Source organism: Prunus mume, linkage group LG8 (genome assembly GCF_029339155.1).
Source record: "Prunus mume cultivar Tortuosa linkage group LG8, ASM2933915v1, whole genome shotgun sequence".
Classification (NCBI taxonomy): domain Eukaryota; kingdom Viridiplantae; phylum Streptophyta; class Magnoliopsida; order Rosales; family Rosaceae; genus Prunus; species Prunus mume.
This window is the reverse complement of record NC_142705.1, coordinates 800,122-823,637: the sequence shown is the minus strand read 5'-3', so window position 1 is coordinate 823,637 and position 23,516 is coordinate 800,122. Positions and strand designations below refer to the sequence as shown.

Sequence of the window (23,516 nt, the reverse complement as noted above, 5' to 3'; positions counted from 1 at the left end):
CAAGCCCGTTTCTAAGCTGCACTCCGATGTCTGGGGCCCTTCTGCTTGTATTGCTTTAGGAGGCTATACATATTATCTTACTCTCATTGATGATTGTACCAAGTTCATGTGGGTGTTCCCCTTAATCAATAAATCATATGTTTTCTCAGTCTTTTGCAAGTTCTATGCATATATTGTGAATCATTATCAAGCTCATGTTCTGTTCTTTCAATCCGACGGTGGAGGAGAGTATACTAGTAAGGTGTTCACTAAATTTTTAGCATCTAAAGGCATCATTCATCACATATCTTGTCCGTATACCCCTCAGCAAAATAGAGTAGCCGAGAGGAAAAATAGGCATATTATTGAAACTGCACTTGCTCTTCTAACTACAGCGAATCTACCTCTTCAGTTTTGGTATTATGCTGTTACACATGCCACATCCTTAATCAATAGAATGCCAAGTCACACTCTGCACATGCAATCCCCATATTCCAACTTATATGGTACATTACCAGATTTGCTTTCTCTTATATTTGGTTCAACAATTTGACCTTTGCACAGACCTTACAATGCGCATAAGCTTGAACCTCGCTCCCAGCAATGTGTCTTTTTGGGGTTCTCAATGGGATATAAAGGAGTTTATTGTTACAATCCTCAAAACCAGAAAGTTCTAATTTCTAGATATGTAGTCTACAATGAAGATGTGTTTCCCTTCAAAGCTCACCAATTTTCTTTGGTTTCCCTATCTACATCACAATCATCTCCCACTTCTCCATATGTTGTGTCACCAATCCCTGTCATTATGCCATCACCACCACCCTCTTCCTCTTAGTTTCAGCATTTATCCAGTCCTAGCATGAATTCTACTTCCTCACCTAGGCTCTCTCCTACCATTTCTGATTCTACAACATGTGTTGGTGCCACAACATCTGCTACCACTATGCTGCCTATCCTATCAGATGATCAACTGGAAGTCATATTGCCTCATTTATCTAATTTTTCTAAGCCTTCTGCTCACTCAGCATTAGTCGGTACCAATAATTTTCATCCTATGCAGACTTAGTCTAAGTCTCGCATTATCCAGCACAGGCAATTTCCTAAATACTCGAGCTTTATTACTTAGCTTCATTCTATCACTGAGCCCGATACACCACTTCATTTCAAGGCAGCACTTGGAAATCCTGAGTGGTATCAACAAGGCACCTAAATTCTAGTTCCTTCTCCTTCTCATACAAACATTGTTGGGTGCAAGTGGATTTTTAAAATTAAAAAGAATGCAGATGGTACTATTTCTCGATATAAGGCCAGGCTTGTGGCACAAGGGTATAGCCAAGAATATGGTTTGGATTATGACGAAACATTCAGTCATGTGGTTCGACATACTACAGTTCTTTTCATTTTGAGTCTGGCAGTTCCATTTCAATGGAAATTACGTCAACTTGATGTTAAGAACGCCTTTCTTCATGGCGAGCTCCAAGAAGAAGTCTTCATGAAGCAACCTCAAGGCTTTGTTGATCCTACATATCCCTGATTTTGTCTACAAACTTCAGAAGTCCTTATATGGCTTAAAACAAGCCCCTCGTGCATGGAATGCCAAATTTACAGGATATTTACCTACTCTGGGATTCACAGTTTCTCCTTCTGATCCGAGCCTCTTTATCAAGAAAACTTCATCTTATATTATTATTCTTCAATTGTACGCTAACGACATCATCCTCACAGGATCTAATCTTGCCATTGTCAACTCTATTATTCGTGATCTTAGGGAAGTATTCGAACTCAAGGATATGGGACAGCTCAAATATTTTCTGGGCCTTGAGATTCACTATCAGGCGGATGGCAAGATGTTTTTCAATTAGGCTAAGTATGCTAAGGATTTAATCAAGAAGGCTGTCATGGATACGTGTAAACCCTACAGTACACCCTCCAAACCTCATCAGCAAGCTTTGACAACTGATGGTCTTGCTCTTAGTGATCCTGCATTGTATCACAGTATTGTCGGGGCACTGCAATATTTAACCTTCACTCATCCGGACATAGCCTTCGCAGTATATACTGTCTGTCGATTCATGCATAATCCCACAGATGTTCATTTTGGTTTTGTCAAACGAATTCTCTAGTATCTACAAGGCACTCTGTAGCATGGGATCACTTTCTCTCCTGGCACTATGCTTCTCTCCGGCTATTGTGATGCCGACTGGGCAGGCAGGCCAAATACTCGTCGATCCACCACTGGTTATGCAGTTTTTCTTGGCCATAATCCAACCTCTTGGGCTTCTAAAAAGCAAGCTTCAGTTTCACGCAGCTCCACAGAGGCCGAACATCAAGCTTTTGCTCATTATGCAGCAGAGATTTCATGGATTAGACAGCTGTTATGCGATTATGCGGTTTACATATGGTTATTCCTGAAGCTCCAGTTTTACACAGTGATAACTTGTCTGCCTTAGCACTAAGTGCTAATCTGGTGCTTCATTCTCGTATCAAGCATATGGATATCGATTTCCACTTCATTTGAGAGAAAGTTCGAAACAAATATCTCATTGTTCAATATGTTTCAACTGATGAGCAAGTGGCTGATATTCTTACCAAGGGTCTTCATAGTTCCCTGGTTGTCAAACACTGTGGCAATCTCAGTCTTAGCTCACCCCCAGCTGAGATTGAGGGGGAATGATAATAGTATGATGTGCTGACACGTGTCCTCACTGAGGTGGCAAGTCTATTAGCTCTTCACGTGCTTATAAGTCTGATTAGTTATTCTGTTAAGCTTAGCTTAGTGAAGAAGTCATTGTTACACAGCTAGGGTTGGGCATCAAAAGCCGAAATACCGAAACCGTACACTAACTATACCGTACCATATCGATTTCATACCGTTTTATTTGGGATGAGGAGATATTCGCACGGTACCGTGCCGTACCAATGGAGTATGGTATGTTAGCGGTACCAAGTATTTAGTACTGGTCAATACCATACCGTACCGAAAATTTAAGAATACATGTTTCAACAGCTTGATATCCTTATTTTGCTTTCAATTTTACTCACTTGCTAATCAAAAGCTCAAGCTATCCTCGTTCTGAACGTCTGTACAACTGTTGTCTTTCTATAGCTATAATCATAATCATGACTGTGTTAGAGACTTTCCACTTGATGACAAATATACATGGCTCTTCATTCGTCATGGTGTGAGGAATCTATCTGTTAACTGCTTTATGGATCTATCAATTAATTATAAGATGGCTAGGGTGTCCAACTTAGGTGTATCTAGTATTTGAAATTTTATACTTTTTATTACAAGAGGTTTTTCTTTAATGAACAACATCACCGTTTTTGATATAATAAATATGGCTCCCTCCAGTTCCAAATATAAGTTCTCTGTCAAAATCATTGCCACTGCTCAAGCGACATTGGACTTAAATTAGGAGTAATATGACAGAGTTTATGATAAGAACAAGAATCTTTATGTAAAAATAAACCAAGCATGTAACGTTTGCTTTGTTACTATTTTAATAGTTTTCCATTCTTATTGAATTCGTTTGCTTTGATAGATTTGGTTGATTTGGATATTGAATTTGTTGATGGATATTGATTTGATTGATTAGGGTTTGGATATTGAATATGTTGAATCTTTGAATCTGTAACTTAGGCATCACTTATTTTGGTGAATGAATCTGTTGAATATTGAATTGGTTCATTTTTTAGTTGTGTCATTTTGGTACCAAAATGGTACGATACTGATTGTACGATATGGTACGGTACCAACTTTGTAACGATAATCTCATACCGTACCATACCAGTTTTAATTTCGGTATCGGTAGAGTACGAGCTCAATACCGCACCGTGCACACCCCTATACACAGCTATATAAGCTTGGGTTTAGTTCATTTCATCATTACGTAAGAAAACATTTTTGAGAAATATACAGAGCTTTATCTTTCATTCCTTTCTCTCTCTCTAAACCTAGATCTGAAATACTCTCTTTCCGCCATGGTTATCAGTTTGTTGTACTTAGCTTCCTTTTGAGTCTTCAATCTCATGAAAGAAGTGGTCCAGCTATGCACTTAGATATTCCAAGAGCATATTGTATTATTGCTTGCTCAAACCGACGGCAATTGGATAGTCAACCCTTTTATCTATGGGCCTTAAATTGGTATATGCCAAGAGCATATTGGACAAGTCCATCGTTGGATATGTGATGCGAAACAAAACCATGTTTGTGATAAATAACATGTGAAAATTATTCTATGGCAAAAGAGAAATTAATTAAAGGACTAAATTTCAATACATATCTGATCATAGAACCAACATTGGTAACCTTCTAAGCACGCTGTGCTTTTTATTGCGCTAGCTTTTTATTTTATTTATTCGATTGACTACACAACATGAAGTTGTTATTTTTCGATACAAGCTATATTGAAAGAAGGGGAATCAGACCTAGGAGTAGTCCTATTGGCCTTTATTTTTTATTTTCAGGCTGCACTGCTTAGTCATGCCAAATATGCTTCTGGTTGCATAGATAGAAGGAAACTAAGAAGAGCAATTAATGAACCTAATTAAAATTGGAGAGCTAGCAGGAGAGATTAGTGCCAGGATCAACGCTAAGTTGGGTGCAATAATCAGTGTAATAGTTGATGCGGGCTTGAACTAGGTCAGTCCGTTTGCCATCACATTCTACAGCGCCATTAATGGCTCGAATTGTGGCTCCAAATCCTTGACTTATAACTGGACGAACATTGGTTATCCAATACCACAGGGCAGTCTTGAATGCAAGAACCGGGTCTGAGGCCACACTTTCTGGCGAGTTTAAGCCGTCGAATCCAATGCTGTTTCCAGCAGCTCCATAGTTGTAGTTCCATGTTAGTTGGAGCGGTCCACGACCATAGTACTGTTTGTTGGGGGTGCATGGATAGTTTGGATAGTTTGGATCGCAGTAGGTGGCTTTGTTTATCTCTTCTATGTAGCAGAAATCTGATTTAAACCAGACAAAAAAGAATTTGCTTGTTAGGGTATTAATAAATTAACTGTCTTCTTCTTCTTATATTTTTATTATTATACGGAAACGGAAATTACAAAGTGAAAACCTCAGGACAAGAAAGCCCAAATATGTCAAAAGATACGTGTCTTGATTTACAAAGCTACAAATGATTAAAAAAAAAACAATAATATTGTGCTTATCATTAAATTTATTTGGTAATTACTGATCTAATTAATCACTAAAGATTGTATCCTAAACAAAGGGTGACAATATGCATGATACCAAATCGAAAGCACCATATAGCATGTAGGTTATCATTATATACAAATTAAAGTATAATAATGATGATATTCACAAGAACTTACCTCGTACACATGTGTATATAAATCTACCGAGCAATGGTGATATTAACAAGAACAAAAATCAAGCTGATAAATTGTCCCAATTCATAAGCATCATATGCTAGTAATATATGTATAGAGAACTTACGCCCAGTCTCATGAGTGACATGAGCAAAGAAAGCTGCGATTTCGCGTTTAGAGTCGTCAGCCGTACCGAACCGACCGAAATCAGAATATGAGTTGACAGCATCCAGAAAAGCTTGTCGTGTGTAGAAGTTCTTCCCAGCACAATCTGCAGCAGCCTGGTTAATGATCCCATCAAAGAATGCCTGGGTCACAACATCAGCCACCGGAGCTTGAGCTCTTACATTTCTGGGCAGGGCTCCTCCGGCTACAAACACAAGGGCAATGAGGCTTAGTAGTCTATAGCTAGCCATTTTTCTGTAGGGATATGTATGGGTAAAGGATGAGAAGTGAAGGTTCAGATGAGTTGGGTATTTATAGTGAAATTTGTAGCTGTTCTAGAAATTTATGCACATCTCTTGAGGACACGTATGGTTCGAAATTTTCATGGACCTTGACTTGTAGACAGCAAGACGTAAATTATTGGTTTCTTTTCTGATTCTGAGTAGATCTGTTGATGTGTATCTCTTCCAATAGTAAACCATCGTTATCGAGTTAGGTATATTTATACCCTAGCTAGCCAATCTAGTCTACTTCTAGAACTAGAGAAATTCTGACCGACAAAGTTAATTAGGTATTTTAAATTTGGAATTTTATATACCGAATACTCCAAATCATAATTTTGTATACAAAAAGCTATTTTCATATACCGTCCAAGTTGACGAGACCTTATTATATTATTAAACTATCAATTTATCAAGTTGATTTTTTGTTTAATTGTTTCGTCCATATTCACAATCTGTAACAATATAATAGGATAATAGAAGTGGAGTCTTTCTTGATTTAGCATGTCCTTATTTTAAAAATAGTGTGCACGTCTTTTCTGAGAATACTCCCAAATCAGAACTACACGTAGTTTAGGATCTCCTTCAAGGGCTGCCCTACTATTAAGATCTGAAACTATTTGATCATCTAAAATGTAAAATAAAAAATAATAATAAAGTTCGTTAGATAGAACAAAAACAAAGATACAGATGGGATGTCCTTGATTTAGTTAATCAATCCAACTAATGGGATGTCCTTGATTTAGTTAATCAATCCCTCACTTCATCAGTTAAGTGCTTAAGTGGCAATTAGTGGCGATTATGGGTCCTAAATTTTTAGGGGGGTCGTATTGTATCTAATCCACACTTATAAAGATTTTTTTTACGTGAGTTACTTTCATAAAATTGACATATTCTTAAATAATTTCATATAATTGATATAAAAGTCAGTAGTAAATTGTCAAGAGTTTTTTTATTAATAATTAGCCTTAAAAGTATATGAAAGTCATTCATTTGATAAGCTTTTTAAAATTATTAACTTTTTGAATACCACCAAACTTTTTAAAACTTTTTAAAAGTCTACAACTGAATATTAAACTTTTATAAATTCTTTAAAAATCTAAATCGGATATTTCTAGACTTTTAAACTCCATAAAAGCCTTTAAATTTTGAATTTGATTATTTGGACTTTTTTTTTTGCGCCATGCGTGTAAATAAACAATCAAATTCATTAATGGTTAAAAAGGTATAAAAATATATAAAGGAAAACTGAAAATAAAACACACCCACATGCGTCATGCCCCAACTCTGCCAATGACAAATCTTCACACGTGGGTTTTCCGCCTTTTTATCCCCTCGTCGCCAGCGCCTCAAGTGTCGTAATCTTTTATGCATATTTTATATGTTAAATCAAAAGGTAATTTTATTATTTAGTAAAAATTGTCTTAATTTTAATATATATAAAATTAACTTATTAATTGATATTTTATAAAAGCTAATCAAGTAATGTAATTTTTTTTTTAATGTATATTTCTTAAAATAAAGCATTATTATATTATAAGTAATCATTAGAAGTCATATCTCTCTCCTTGGATTTAAGAGCTCCTAAAAGTCTCCTTATTTAAGGAGCATTGTTGAATTAGAAAGCCCATTATAAATGCTCTAATAAGAAAAAAGAAAAGAAATCAAACTACTTACCATAAGAGATGATTTGGCAAGCTCTTTTGCAAAAGCAAATTTGAAAACGATCTGGTGGTATCATTAATTGCGGATGTCTGTTTCCTTGAGTCAGGAAGTATCGGATTGTTAAAACTCCATTCTGGTTGACTCCTAGTATTACGCGGCAACATAGATTTTATTATTATTTTGTCCTGTGTGTTATGTGTTAATTTTGTTGTTGATTCAACTACACACGCTTCTTTTTCAATAAACTAAAATAATTTTGTTGCATCGAAATTATCTGGTGCTTGTGAATGAGATCGCTTGCCGTCACTTGAGAGAGACGTAAACATTTCTTTAGATTAAAGAAATCCGTTTATCGCGTTTCTGAAAAAGAATAACTCAATTAGAGACTAGTGGTCAGATTAAGTGAACGATGAACTACTTGCAATGCCAAATCTCAATATACATGCATCTAAAAAAAGACTACTAATTAATCTCTTTCTTCTTTATAATTTAGATCATCGCTTGTATTAAAAAGAACATAACAAAAGTTAAATTTCTTTTCTTTTTTGGAACAATTTGTCAAGGTTTGTTAATGCTATGCATATTGAGTTGGAGTGCCACTCCTAGGCTTAGAGTGGCCCTGGCGCCCCCCAAATTTTTATCTGTCATCTATTATATTATATATAACATATAAAATTTGTAATAAACCACTTATAATTTAAGTTAAAGTTCTCTCTAAAATAAATTAGACATGACCAAATTAGAAATATTTAAATCTAAACATGTAATTATTGAATACTTAGGTATTTTATATGCTTTTATTTTCTACTTTAATCACCTAACTTTATAATTCTAGCTCTGCCCTGTTGGAGTACCTTGTTGCCCATCTCAAACGTCATGTCATTTCATTAAGTTGTCAAGAACCATGCCGAGCACGGCTTCACAGAATGTTCTAAATTTTGTAACAAACTTGAGAGAGTAGCCTTTGTTAAATTTAAACATTTACCTACAAAAATGTATATCCAAAAGAAAGAACCACATCACCTATATATATTCGTGTCTCCAAATGAACTTCGGAAAATTGGTACACCAATGCACAATAATAGTGATCCGTTATGCTTTTAATGGATCATGGACCTTGACTTTGTAAGTCAGACAAAAATCATGTATGGTTTAAAATTGGTTTTTCAAATTTCCAAATTACCTAGATTTATTTGCCTTTAATGGTCAGTAATCTTGTTGGTTATTGTTTCGCCTTCAACCACTATTTATTCAATTAGGTATTTAATCACTCAAGTTCACCTCGAATTATAGAAATTTAGGAGTTGATTTGTATATGGGGATTAAGCTAGTTGGCTACGGTATTGAGCCCGTCCTTTTGCATCCAAGTTTAAATATCTTTTCATGTAAATTAAATTAATTTATAATAATTTAGACTATCACTTTAATTAAAAAAATATTCATAAAGACTCAGAGTCTTATAATAATAGTGATCCATCGCAAACCCCACCCCAACCGCTATTGCACCAAAAGCTAAACACCCAATTTTTTTAGGATCAATATTTTTTTTATCATAGGGGTTTAATAAAACGTTTTGTAATGGACTTATATGTAATTCGAGTGGTTAAAAACATCATGTATTCAATTTTCTTCTCTATCAATTTCTATTATATAAAATAATAATAATTTTAGACATTTTAACACGGTAATGACTGAATTAAGCTCAAATTAAAGGGGAGTAATATTTCACTATATATTGCTCTGGGGAAAAAAAAAAAACATTCTAGATGCTTGCTTGCTGGTATGGTACTGTTATGTCAAACAGGCGGCCCCATCAATTGCGGGAGCCAACTAGTTTCAGTGAATCAATGAGCAGTCCGTTGAAAGTTCATACGTTTCCATCTATTTGTAGCACGACTGTGATTTACTTTATTAATTTCTTAGGGTAAGGCTAAATATTAACCTTTCTTTTATTTAATTATTTTTTTGTGGAATCAGTCCATTGAGGACATTAAAACATTCCAATTTTCTTCAAGTCGTGGCGGCTCAAAAATGTCGTTGCCAGACATGAACAAAAGGCAATGCCAAATTTTGTTAGTTCTGAAACCAATGCCGGTCAAGATCGATTGCTTATAGATATAGCAAATAATTCGACTTTGGAAATATAGCAAATAATGCCGGTCAAGACTATGTACTGTATTCATAAATCCATCAGGACCATTCTATTTCTGTGAGCAAATTACTTTGGAAATAATCAGATCAGTCATACTTTGCGAAGCAACTTTGGTATGCATGTCATTAGTTTACTAAAGAGTACAACTAAAAATATTTTAGGCTCACTCACCGTATAGCGCGTTTTTCTCTTCATATTGAGACCTCGCTCACTTGATTTGAGGAGACTCCAGATTTTATTTTATATGTATTGTTTGAGGAGCCCCATATTTTATTTCATATGTATTGTTTGAGGATTGTAACTTGTAGTTTTTAAGGGTATGTTCCTAGGGGGACGGGGTGGTCAATAGGGTCAAACGACCCCTATGGACTCCATGGAAATAAGCTTGAAGGTCCCCTTGAGTTGACTGTGAGACCCCCATGAAATACCCTCCACCTGTTTGATATTTGGCCTGAAGAAAGGGTTGCTGTGCGAGGAAGAAGAAGAAGAGCAGCGCCGTTTTGGCGCTTACTTTTTTAAAAACACCATAGCCAAGCGGCATTAGCGCTTAATTTTTTTTTAAGACACTGACCAAAACGACGTCGTTTTAGCCTGAATTTCTTTTTAAAGACCTAGCCAAAACAACGTCGTTTTGGTCAATATCTTTACAAAATAACAAAAAATAACAAAAAAAGTTTCCAAAACTCCTCCACCCGATCCCAACCTCTCCAAAACCCTCATTCTTTTCTCCTCAACCTTAAATCCCCAATCTCCACCTCCCAAACCTTTAAACCCCTCCCCAAAACCTTTAACCCCATCTCCTCTATTGTCGCTGCTGCCAGCAGTGCGTCACGCCAAAAAAAAAAAAAACTTTTACACTATGACCCTATAAGGTAAGATTCCTGGGTCCGTCATTTGGGGGCTGGCACTCTACTAGAGGCCATGTTTCTTCTCCCAGGTTCAGTTGAGAGGGTAGGCTACGTAGTAGTTGACAACCAAAACGCCCATTGGTGTAGAGGTACTTGCCTAATCCTCTAGGACTTACCCGATTTTTGCACTTGTTTCACTCCTCATCATTAATAAACAACTATCACCTTTGTGTCAATATATATATATATATATATATATTCTGCTTCTCTAAGTTCAAAGTCACTGATCATCCTACTCTGTGTTTGAAGTTTGCTTTTATTCTATAACCCTTTCAGAGTCTTCCTATATACTGTTCCTTTTTCTCTCTGGTCCAAATAATAAGTCCTAGATTCCAAACAATAAGTCCCAGGTGAGGCATGAGAGAGAGAGAGAAAACCCTTCAGTTCTCAGGAACCCTTGAACCAGTTATAGGATAGTTAGCTCTTCTTCTTACCCTTTGTAAGAAAACCAGTAACCTTTGTCCAGATGAGTTGCCTTTTTAGAGCAAACTCTTGTAACAGTAGTAGTTCTAGAGCTAGCATTAGTAAACTCCTAGAGATAGTAAATGAAGAACAAATAGAATATGAAACTAGTAATGAAATTGACTACAAATATTGGAATATCCCCAAAGTCCCTAGTCAAGAAATTTACAAGAAAAAATGATCACTTTCAAGTTTCAAAAGTACAACCCATGTGAAAACAGTCGAACAAGTCTATGCCTTGAGTAAAGAACACGAAACATGTCAATTGCTAAACCTTGAGTCAATAAAGAAACATAAGAATGATGGAAACAATTTCCTTCACATTGGTCTTGTCCAAGTAGCAGTCAAACCCCTTACCAGGTTAGGACTTAATGCCTCCATTTTACTTTGCCAACATGATGCCAGATTTACCAATTTTAGTGATAGTACCTTAGGAATAATTGAGTTAAGCCTGTTTAATAGTCCAATTCATTTCGATTGTTACCCAGATTTCACAGTAAGCCTTAGTGATCCTCACATATTGAAAACTTTAACATTAAATATCAAAACTTCAGGGTATAAAGTCTTACTAGGTACCCAACCCTTAGCTTTAGTCTATAGAATTTATTATAAAGTCACAGGAACTAATATGAATTTCCAAGCCCTCAACAAAAGTCCAAAAGACCAAACCTTACTTATTCAAAGTAGTAAAGCCGATGCCAATATTAGAGCTCCCCATACAGTCAAATGGTCAGAAGTCACTCTACCTTTAGATTGGACGCTAACCACATAAAATCAGCCTACTCCCATTCAACATAGTTGATAACTCGTATATTTATACATTTATATAATCCATTTCTAGTCTATTTGTGATGTTTTTGAGTTAAACTTGTTGCGTTTTACCTTATTTTGTGTTAGTATGCAGTTGCATCTACTTTTGGATCAAGTTGAAGGCAAAAGAAATGAAAACATGCTATTTTTGGAGCTGACCCTTGTTCAAACGTGGAAACAAGTTTCATGACCTGTTTTGAAGTCCAATAAAGAATCCAAGGCAAACCTGGCTTGTTTAAAGATTAAGAGCAGAATGGGAAAGCAGTGAGGATTTCTAGCTTGATTTGGAGGTGCCAAATAAGGCAAAAACGTGCAAAATAAAGGCTGATTTGTTAGGATCTCTTTGGAATATCTGGCAGCCTATTTTACCCCATAAAAACTTGTTTTTTAGCCACTTTTACAGACCCTATTTATTTTGGACGAATTGCACAACCCTCAAACTACATCTTGGTTATTCTCTCCTTTCATGCACACTAAAACCCTAGTCGTTCCATATATTTCCACCATCAGGACTCATCGCAGGAGGTTGTTCTTGGAGAAGTTCAACATCAGAATTGGTTCAAGGGTTTCCTCTCATGAATTTATTTTCACTCATGTCGTTTATTTTCGTTTTAATCTCTGTGAACATGATGTGTAACTAAATTCATAGCTAGGGATTTCGATGTAGCCTTGCAATATTGATCCATGTTTCTAAGTGTTGAGCCAATTCTTAACAACTAAAATGAGTTATTAAAAATAGCAACTTTAATTCTCGCAAGTGCACGAACCGTTTATAGTATAGCTTATGTAAATACAAGGTCGATCCCACGGAAAATGGTAACTTGGTTCCAAGTTAAATTACTTAGAATGCTAGAAAAACATAGAACAAAGAAACTGACTAACTAGCTAAAGGCAAGGTCAAATTCAACAATGCCTCTTGCTAATTACTCAAGGTCTAGCATAGAATCCTAGCACCACACACGTACTCGAAATGAGGGGTTTTGTTGTTGAAATGAAAAGAAGAAAGTGAAATGAAAGTGCTCGAAAGTAAACACTGGACAGATTGTGAAATAATAATTGAGAGGTGTTAGAGCCTTGGAATCCACCACTAGCTTTCCTATCCAAGTTATGAATGCATAGAAATTGACTCAAGCTTCATCAACAATAGATTATCGCATACAAGCCTATGGTATCTAGGTGCAGGATGCATGATTCTCCTAAGGCATGTAATTGTGCATGGTATCTACACAACACGTGATCTCCAAGTATTTTTTCCTTCAATTAGGGACATGGATAATTATTTGTACGTCGGTTCTTCTTTTGATGTTGACATGTAATAGTCTTTAGACGTCTCAGTTTTCATAAAACCGTCATCTAATGTTGTCGAAGATTTCATTTTAGGCTACATATTAGTAATTACACATCGGTTCGTAATAGTTTTGGACGTTGAATGTGTTAACGACGTCAGTTAATAGCCGTTGTTGTTTTATGTACAAAAGATGGCGGTCAATTTCATGACGGTTTGAAAACCTTCTAGACGACATTGGTTTCCCGTCGTATATTTCAATTTTTGTAGTAATGATTCAAGCTTCAACAACTTTGGTGGAATTCATAGGGTTGAAAGCACGCACCAAGGGTAACTCCTCCTTCCAATCTTCTTAGAAGTATGTTCTAGGAAAATAGTACAACTATCACTTGGCTTAAAAGATTCATGGGAAAAGTTTCTGTTTTTGAACTCATATATACATGCTTGAGCTTCCGTTACCATGATTTTATTTATTTATGTTGATGTTTAAATGAAACTCATGATTTTCTAAAGGTTTCCTTCAGATGCTACATTGTCTTTGAAGGAGATTGATGCAAATCACCTAATTGTTCTTTAGCAATGTTTTTGTTTTCGCTCTTATGCGCATGTAGATAGCTGGAAATCATATTTTCCCCAAATCTGTTACAGATGTGGCCGCGACGGTGCTTCTTTAGGTGGTAGTGGTAGGGTTCGTTTAGGCTCATGAGTTGTTTAAGGGTTAAGGTTGTGTTTGTGGGCTTTTTTTTGTTTATAGTTAATTGAGGTAATGTGAGCTAGTAGTTTTAGTGCGACTTTTGTCCACCTTAGTTTTACTTTTAGCATGTTAGTTTGTTGGCCTCTTGAGATTGGTACTTTAGATGTCTTGTTGATGTATTTGATTGTACTGTTGAAGTTTATCTAATGAAGTTGCTTTTTGATAAGATGTTGAATTTTGCAAGGAAAAATGGATCTAATTAATTTACTTCTTGTATATTAACTTGGAGCTAATTAAATTTGAAAAATAAATTCACCAATGATTATTTTAGACGATGTTTCATTCAATTTGGAATTAAATTAATATAAATTTATAAATAAACCCAATCTTAGACATGTATTTATAAAAAAACACAAACACTATTTAAACATAGAAACACACCCAAAATCAACCTCAAAATCAACAATTGTATATTTTTTGGGTGTGTTTATAAATGGGTTTTGAGTGTGTGTAATGATGGGTTTTGGGTGTGTTTATAAAATGCTTTAGGTATTGGGTTTTTTTATAATTTCAGCCCCCATTTTGGGTGTTTTAGTGAAACTCCCTTAAATTAAATGTTTTATGAATTTCCAAAGCTAAGAGTGTTCTTATGTAAATTTCTAGAATTTTACAGCATGTTGAAATTTAAGTCTATATTGGGATACCATTTGAACTCCGGAATGCATGAAATTTTGACACATGCTATTTTCACATGTCTTCTTCCAACCTAGAACTTTTCGTAGGCATTGGTTAAAGGATCAATTTTTTGGTGTATTTACGATTTTCTTTTATTGGAAAAAAAGGCATTGTGTTTTTATAACTTTTGGGTTAAGAGTTTTATGTGATATTTGTTGTCATAAAAAGTTGGAGAAACAAAGTTTCAGTAATTCAATAATAATCATTTTATTTTCGAATGCCCTTTAGTTCAAACCAAGGTGTAAAATATCAATGGTATCGAAAATATCGGTAGTTCAAAAGCACGAAAATTTCGATGAAAATATCGAAATATTATCGATATCAATAAAAATTGAATAAAAACCAAGGAAATTGTAAGAAAAACTCGGAAATTTTTATTGAAACTTTGGAGGATTTTTTTTAGTCAATTATCTGTTAGTTTATTGCAAAAAATTGAAAGGAAATTCATTTCATGATGGGTTTAACTGATTTAAGTTGATTATATAGAGAGCTGACAATCATTGTAAGTGTAGAAAATATATAGTAATTAATGAAAGAAGATTAAACACACCATAATCATTTATATATAATGATTTATTACAATATTTTACACTTTATACATTACATGGTAAGATACATGAGTGACTATGAGGTTCAAATTTTTTAGTATTTTCATCATCTCTACATGTAGAGTAAGTGTATTGTGAGTAGCCATTAAATGATAAATCTCCGAAATAGTTTTCCATATAATTGTTAACATGTCACTCATATGTATTCGAGATTGGTTAACGTTGTCCATAAGCAAAATCATTTGAAGATTGAGTCTCAGATTCTTTCCATGAGCCGTTTGATTCCATCCCAAAAGGAAATGTCAAAGACTCACATTCTCATGTGAAAATTTAATTCTTGCAAAAATAGTTTAAAACAATATAAATATACATATTTTAGCATATTATAACAAAAACATAAGCAACATGGTGGTTAAGACATTGGAGGAGTGAAATGTTAAGGGTTTGAATCCCCTTTGAGTGTGTGCTTTGTGTTTTTTTTTCTTTTCTTTTTTCCATTACATCGATTTTTTGATATTTTTGATATTATAGCGATATTATAAAGATATTTTGACAAAATATTGCTAAAGTGTGAGCGAAATTATTGACATCGATATTTTTCGATATTATCAATTTTATACGATACGTATATGGATACGTTCCGAAATATCCGTGACCTAAAAAAACGATAATATCCTCAATATTATTGATATTTTAGACTATGGTTCAAACTATAGTTTCGGGTCGATTGAGAGATTAACAAGGGCACATAATCAAATCACCTATGTAGCACCGATGCAGAGTTGCAACTTGCAGGGGTATGTATACGGTATACCTACATCAGATACAACAATTGATTTCCTGATACGATGAAGGGATAGGATCAAGATCCGGTGAGGGGTTATTTTGTGGTTTTTCTTGAAAATTATAGAAAAATCGGGGTTAAAATGTAAATTTGGAAAGTGGATTTAATGACCCAGCCTCTTCTTCTCGACAGACGCGTCTGTAATCAAACGGCGGCAGCAAAACACAAGGAAGAAGGAAGAAGGAAGAAGTGGAAAGAAGAAGAAAGAAGAGGGAAGAAGAAGAAAAGGAGGAACCATCTGCATCTGCTGCTCGCCAGGTTTTTTTTTTCTCTTTTAATGTTTTAGCTGCATGAGTCCAACCAAATTCTGAAAGTCTTCAAAATCTATTGCTCGGTGATGAAAATTAAAACTGCACAACTATTATATACTGAATTTGGAAAAACAAAAAATTCCTTGAATGGTGTCCTCAGAAATGTCAATGGTTACAAAAGAATAAGTTCAAATTTTAACAAAAAATAAACAGTTTAAGCACACCATTGCAAACTTGTTAGACATCTTATGAAATCACTAATTCTTTCTGAAACATTAGAAGAGATGACAATTAGACAAATGAAGAGTACCATTGCTTACCATAGTTCTGGGGTACAATAGTGAACTTTTAGGTGGCTTTAATTAGGGAACCCTGTCTAATGAAGAGTAGCAGACGTGGGTTAGGCCACCCATTTGGCCAGGGCAATGGGTTCACCCCTTGCACCCAAGTTCAAATCCCTCTTCCCGTAGATTAGATTAATTAGACTATTGCTTGTATTAAAAAAAAAAAACAAATTAGGGAATATCTCATAGACTTCAATTTTCCCATATGTCTGAAATGCAAATGTTGGACACAATCAATTCAGCGAGAAGCTTCTGTTGCCCAAAAGTTCCCAACACATGTACTGTAGAAGAACAAATCTGCATGAGATAAATTTTTTAGTCTACTTTCCGCTTGAAAGACACAATAAAAGACCAAGTCTGATATAAACTTTTATGTATTTTGTAATAATAATTGGTATTGTATTTTAGACAATAGCAGTCATTTTCTTATCTAGAAGAAAATGTCCGGTTTTCATCTGGATGCTTACTCGGTTGCCAATACTATAGGCCGGTAGATGCATTTGGATGAAACTTGGAGTTAAACTTCCGGATAAGAGAATCATTGTGGATAATATATCTCATATGTTTTGTAGGTTTTTTTTTTGTTTGCCAAAGTAATGTATTATAATAGATTGAGTCCGAAAACTCAACTTGTGAATCTGTTGACTTCTCACCCACTGTACCCCTTCATTGTTGTCCGAGTTTTGGCCCAAAAGCTCTTTCTTCCGGAGCGTCCTTTGTGCTCAATTTTGAAGACAAACCCATAATAGGCCAATCATAGCTCAACCAGCACAACATTTACCCTGTGCTCTTCACTAAAGCTTTCCTCCTCTTCATATTCTTCTTCCACTCTGTTCTTAGGGTTTAATCCTTGTTGTCCTTTCTCTTGTACCAAGTGATTTCAATTCTTTCAATTTCATAGTTTAAGGTTTAATTTCTGTCTCAGGTACTGCAATTATATACCACTAACTTATATTTTCTTATTGTGGGTTTGGTAATGTTTATTTCTGGGGCACCCAAATACAGGCACAGCTGCATAATAGACTCGGTGTGTTAAGAGCTTCCTAGTTTAGTTTATAATCTGCCCTAGTTTTTTTTTTATAATTTTTTTTTATAATTTTGTTTAGGTTTTAAGTTCTTACTGATTTAGCTTCTTTTTTATTCACAAATGAGTTTGTTGAGTTGGTGTGTTGAGATATTCAGTCACTGGTAAGCTAGCTGTGTTACTGACTTGTTGGTCTGTTCTTTTTATTTTTACTTTGCTTCAAGCTCTGAATCCGAATGGAGTAATTTGGTTCTGTTGAGAAAATGTTGGTATAATTTCTGGTTGTGTTGCTGGTTAGTTTAACATTGAATGAAATTTGGTTAATTAAGTTTTGTGTTGCTTAGATGCCGGTTAGTAAAGTGACTAGACTGATAAGATTGCTTGTGTTGTTGGTTTGTTTGTAATCTGGTTGTGTTGTAGCTGTATGATTGAAAATCTGAATGTTCTGTTACAAATTGAGTATAGCTCTTAGATTTGGTCAACTGAAAGTTGTGTTGCTGCCAAAAAAAAAAAATCTGGTTATTACATTTATCTATAGAACTTAAGGTGTGAAAGTGTTATTATTAATTATATATTCATTAAAGGTTAGTTAATGAATAAAGTTTTTTTTTTTTCTGGTACAGAAATAAAAAGTTAAATTTGTTTGGGACACTTGGCCCACCTTAAATTTCATCCAGGCTCTGCCCTGACGCAGAATAGAGGGCCATGGTGAGGAAGAGGCCGAACATATTGGTGACGGGCACACCAGGAACTGGGAAGACAACAACTTCGTCCACCTTAGCCGAGGCAACACAGCTCCGCCACATCAATGTGGGTGATTTGGTGAAGGCCAAGAATCTCCATGATGGCTGGGATGATGAGCTAGACTGTTACATCATCAACGAAGACCTGGTATGCGATGAGCTTGAGGATACAATGGAAGAAGGAGGTAACATAGTGGACTACCATGGTTGCGATTTCTTCCCTGAGAGATGGTTTGATCTTGTGGTTGTGCTCCAAACTGACAACACTGTCTTGTATGATCGCTTGACTCGAAGGTAATTTTTCTCAGCACTGCTTTTTCTCAAGTGTCGCTTCCTTGAGAGTCAAAAAATGAAAACCTATGTTTATGGGTTTGTGTCTTTTTGGAATGTGGCAGAGGTTATTCAGAGTCAAAGCTCTCCAACAATATTGAATGTGAAATATTTCAAACTCTGCTTGAGGAGGCAAAGGAGAGCTACCCGCAAGATATCGTTCTTCCCTTAAAGAGTGATAGCATTCAGGACATTTCGACTAATCTTTCTACTTTGTCGGAATGGATAAGGAGGTGGCAACCATCAACTTAGTTTCCCATGATACAGTTTTGCTTGAAGGTGCTTGTTGTTTTAAGTTGGGTCACGCTTTTGAGATGAATTTTTCATGTATCATTATAACATTTGTATTCACTCTCATCAGTTTTACCATTATGTGATTTGAATCTCTTTTGAATTGAAATTGTTCATTCAAGGGGATTTGATTAAATGAATTTGTATAAAGGGGCATTCATAATGACTATGCAGCATGCAAATTGGCGTGAGTTTTGGTCTTGTTGGACCCTGGAGGAGAATGAAATCCATATATAATTGTCCTCGATGCTTTTTCATACTCTATTTATGAACAGGAAGTACCCTCTGCCAGATGCATTGGAGAAATCACGTTAGCACACACGTCAGAATTCACAGTATATGCCACTATATACTGTTTTACAAATCCATAATTCTAGCCAAATAAGCAATTAGTATGTCAATAATTTAGAATTTACAATATATATATATATATATATATATATATATATATATACACTTAGAGCTTTTGTTGAGGGATCACTTATTTGAAGGACATCTTTGTAGGACTCACTTCATATTGTATTAAATTCATTCAAAGATCAAGTTTACAAAAAATCACTTGAATCCAATATCATTTGATCATTCAATTAAATTATTGAAATTTAAGTACTTTCTTGAAACACTGTGTTCATTGATTTTGTTGGTCTCAATTAGATGCCTTAATGATTTTCAATTTGTCTGAATTTTTTGTAAGAAGAGTCTCTGAATGAAGACTTGAAGAGTACACCGTTTGGATCGTTGAAAAGAAAGTAGTAGGGAACCATAGAGGGTGCCTCTCAAATAAAATAATTTGAGGGATCCCTTAATGGAAGGGGACAATGCGTTTTAGGTAATGGTTTTTTTCTTGAGTATTCCAAAGCAATTTTATGGAGTTTTATCTCAATATACTCAAGTGTAAGTATACCTGTTGTGGAGGTGTGCGTTTTTTTTTTCTTCCTATTTTTGTAACCATTTAGATAGTTACTTTTTTACTTTAAATATGAGTTTAAAGATCCATACCAAATGTATTATATGAGTTTAATTAGCAGGACTAGAGGCAATTTATGGGTATAACTATGTGAACAAGAGCTGACTTTTGGGTTTAATTACCTGCACAAGAGGTGTATGCATATATTCCAATTATGTTAGGGTAAGAGACAAGAAATTTATAGCTCAAGTGGTTAACAATATTTACCTACCCTTTATTTTGTTTTTGTCATGAGATAGGCCTCATCAACTGTGTAACTTTGGGCCTCATCGTGTGAAAGCCCAAAGCAGTCCGAGCCGAACCGACTTAAAAGTTTTCTTCACACTTCGCACTCTCCCGGAGTCCATATTAGAACCGAAGCAATTGTTCAGTTGTTCCTACACAATTCAATCCTTGTTCCTCCTCTTCCAGTTTTTCTTGTTCGCTCTCCCTCTCTCACAGTGAAACAGTTAATCCAGCACTTTCCAGTTGTCACCAAAATCCCAAAAACTCTTACTTTACTCGGTGGGTTGCTCTCAAAGGGCAAGAAGGTACCTCTTCTTTGTTCTTTCACATTTGAATTTGGTTGGTTTTCTTTTTCATTTTCTCTTCCAGCTTGAAGCTTTGTTTATTGCCTTTGTTATCTGGTTATGTAAATAGTAAAGGACAGTTGCAATGGCTATTTGTTTGGTTGTGTAATGGGGTCTGTTAAATTATATGGCTCTGTAATTCGTATATTTAGACCGATTTTAATGCATTTTGATGAATTTATTTACATGGGTAATATTCAATGACATTTGGAAGATGATAATTTAGGATTTTGGAGCTTCATGTGAGATTTTCAGAGCAACGGAGGATGAGTACCTTTCAGATTACTTCCTCCCAACCTAGCATCTGTTTCAGAAACACGTCTCAAGCTCTCCGTCCATCTCCAAAGCTTCTTCTTCTTCCAACTTGTTTGCAACCAACCAATAATGCATCCATTCGGCAACAACGGATGCCGGTTTTGAAGGCCCAGCAATGCAGGGTTTTATCCAAGTACCATCGATCTGCACCTGTCTGCTTGTTAGGTGGCAAGGGAAAGAGTGAAAGTGGTGATGAGGTGAGAGGCCTTTATTGGGCTATGGGAACTCTAAGAGTTTAAATTGAAGGTTTCAAGAAATCGCTACATGGTTGTATGTGTAATGACAACAAAAGAGTCCTACATTTTTCTCTCATGTTTTCCTTGTCATAATTGCAATCTTTCTTCGTCGCATGTGAGATGATGCTTTATATGCTTACGATTATTTATTATGTAATGAAGGGCATTGAGGGGATGAATATTTTGTTTATGAGATATATGTATGCTCATTAATTACTGCAAGTTTCTTTGTCATCATGCAATACATGCGTTGTATATTCTCACTACACTTCTTAATGCAACCAGGGTTCCCCTTGGAAAGCTCTTGAGAAAGCAATGGGTAATTTGAAGAAGGACCAGTCGATAGAGGATGTATTACGTCAGCAGATTGAAAAGAATGAATTTTATGAAGAGAGAGGAGGTGGTGGTGGTGGTGGTGGCAGAGGCAGAGGCAGTGGCGGTGATGGTGCAGGTGGTTCTGGATCAGAGGATGAAGGCCTTGCTGGAATCATGGATGAAACACTGCAAGTGATTCTCGCAACCATTGGATTTATTTTTCTGGTAATAATCCTAAATTCTCTTACAGAAGTGATTATCATGTCTTTTCTTGATCACTCCTTATTGAGTCTTTGTATGAAAATTCTGTATCCACTATCTGTGAAGCGTGTTGTTTATTTGGAAGTGAGAGATGAAAGACAAGAAACACACAATGCACGTAAGTGAAAGCATCACAATTAACAATCAATGGCTCTTAGGTAAAGTATAACTCATTTCTACTTGCTTGCTGCTGCCGAAATGAATACTAGCCCTTTGGCTCGTGCTTTTGCACGTGGCCAGAGGCTTTTTCTCTAAGCATCCGCTGAAAGTATTGAATCACTTTCAGCCTTTGAGCTTCGGTAAAATGATGGGCCGTAGTTTAGATTTTGCTTCCAGGTTGTTTTGAAATTTAGCATGCATCTTAAATCCCACCAACATTTTTATTGTACCTTGCTTCGGTAAATTGATCTTCCGCTCATCCATTCTCCATGCTTAACTTTCTGCGACGTGGTAAAATGGGGATGCCAAAAATATGCTGGAAACAGCTGAAGAAATACAACGTGGAGTTGGTTGTCTTGCTTTTCAATTTCTCTGTTATTTTAATTGATTGTCCTGGTTTTTTACCATTTTATTCTCATTAATAAATCATGTTCTTCTAACTGTTTTCTTTAGCAAAGTGTATTATTAGGATTTTCAAGGAGAAATGATGTTATTTAATATTCTAGTAAAACAGTTATCACCTCTGTTGTAGTGTCAACTGTTTAGGGAATCTAAAGTGAGCTTGGATACTCCAGTTTCATGTAATGCCTTATTGTATGAGAGGTGTAAGTTCTTTGGAGGGAGGGAATATGTGCTGTGATGGAAAAATTTTGGTTGTCGTGGACCGGAAAGGAATAGGAGAATTTTTTAGGGAGCTAAGGGTGAGGTGGATCACTTGTGGCATACGATTAGATGTTGGGCATCCATTGAGTGTCAGTGTCTTAAGAGTTCAAAAAGATTTATTTTCAGGCCTTATTATTATTATTATTATTATTATTGTTATTATTTTATGATTGGAGTGCTGATGTGCAAGACCTTTAAATTTTGAGTGTTTTGCGGTAATAGGTTTGGTGATTGTTAGTTGTAGATCAGATAGCTGGGTAGCTCAGCAGACGGCTTGGCCCGTGTTTTACTTTTCATCTTTGTAGTAATAAAAGTCTCTTTCTTACGAAAAACAGCGTGTTTAGTGGAATGAGAATTTCCCCACTGTTTCTTACTATAAAATATGTTTTTAGCGAATCTGGATGTGTAATGTACCCTACCCAATATCTTTTTACATTTCAAACTGAAATGCTCTTCTTGCAGTATTTTTACATCATCAGCGGTGAGGAGTGGACTCGGCTAGCAAAGGACTACATCAAGTTTCTCTTATCGGGGTCCAAGAGTATTCGTTTACAGCGTTCCATGTACAAATGGGGAAGGTTCTACAAGAATCTGACTGAGAAGAAGTATTATGATAAGTTCTGGTTGGAGAAGGCCATAATCACTACCCCAACTTGGTGGGATATCCCCGATAAGTACCGGCACATCGTTAGATCTAATTTAGAATCAAATTCAGATGAATAACCCAGGTCACATTGCATAACCCTTCCCTCTACGTTGTTTGTGTTGATTTTGGAGGATAGTATAAGTCTTCAATTTAGCACCTATATTTTATTGTTTATTTTTTACAGTTGGGATCCTTTAAAGGATCAAATTCTTGTTTTACAACAAAAAGGGCCCCCTCGATGGGATCTCTGCAATTCTATCATAACAGGAATAGCAATTACAACAAAATCATGAGCAAGTTTTTTTTGTTTATTATTTTTTTATACAAGGGATATTATGGGAAGAAGTTGTCGAACTTAGGACCTAGGATGCAGTGATAAATGCTCACAAGCAAGTTTTTATTAGGTGCCATTTGAACTCCAAAATCAGTTGTATCTATCAAACTTTTCTTAGGAAATTGCCGGTATTTTGACTTCGATTTTTCTATGTTAGTTTCATTCCAAACTTAACTTCGCCTACTTTATTTGTGTCATCTCAACAA

The 23,516-nt window shown here is 35.5% G+C and overlaps 3 protein-coding genes across 5 annotated transcripts; 2 read left to right on the top strand and 1 right to left on the bottom strand.

The window, feature by feature from the left end:
- Positions 1-4,389: 4,389 nt before the first annotated feature.
- On the bottom strand, positions 4,390-5,771 carry LOC103322384 (endochitinase EP3-like). The gene is made up of 2 exons (XM_008224295.2): positions 5,441-5,771; positions 4,390-4,944 (listed from the first exon to the last, which is right to left on the bottom strand). The coding sequence occupies exons 1-2, from the start codon at positions 5,727-5,729 to the stop codon at positions 4,544-4,546; spliced, it is 690 nt and encodes a 229-aa protein (XP_008222517.2). The 5' UTR covers positions 5,730-5,771; the 3' UTR covers positions 4,390-4,543.
- Positions 5,772-15,833: 10,062 nt separating this feature from the next.
- On the top strand, positions 15,834-19,090 carry LOC103322385 (adenylate kinase isoenzyme 6 homolog). Of its 3 annotated transcripts, XM_089043568.1 has the most exons (4): positions 15,872-15,890; positions 15,995-16,120; positions 18,105-18,518; positions 18,620-19,090. In XM_089043568.1, the coding sequence occupies exons 3-4, from the start codon at positions 18,187-18,189 to the stop codon at positions 18,804-18,806; spliced, it is 519 nt and encodes a 172-aa protein (XP_088899694.1). In that variant the 5' UTR covers positions 15,872-15,890; positions 15,995-16,120; positions 18,105-18,186; the 3' UTR covers positions 18,807-19,090. The 3 variants fall into 3 exon arrangements, with proteins under 3 accessions (XP_008222519.2, XP_008222518.2, XP_088899694.1); XM_008224297.3 differs by having other exon boundaries at positions 15,834-16,120; positions 18,159-18,518; XM_008224296.3 differs by having other exon boundaries at positions 15,837-16,120.
- Positions 19,091-20,156: 1,066 nt separating this feature from the next.
- LOC103322395 (uncharacterized) lies at positions 20,157-23,290 on the top strand. Its single transcript, XM_008224307.2, has 4 exons — positions 20,157-20,342; positions 20,608-20,893; positions 21,218-21,472; positions 22,793-23,290. Exons 2-4 carry the CDS (start codon positions 20,648-20,650, stop codon positions 23,051-23,053), a joined length of 762 nt encoding a protein of 253 aa, XP_008222529.2. The 5' UTR covers positions 20,157-20,342; positions 20,608-20,647; the 3' UTR covers positions 23,054-23,290.
- Positions 23,291-23,516: the final 226 nt, after the last annotated feature.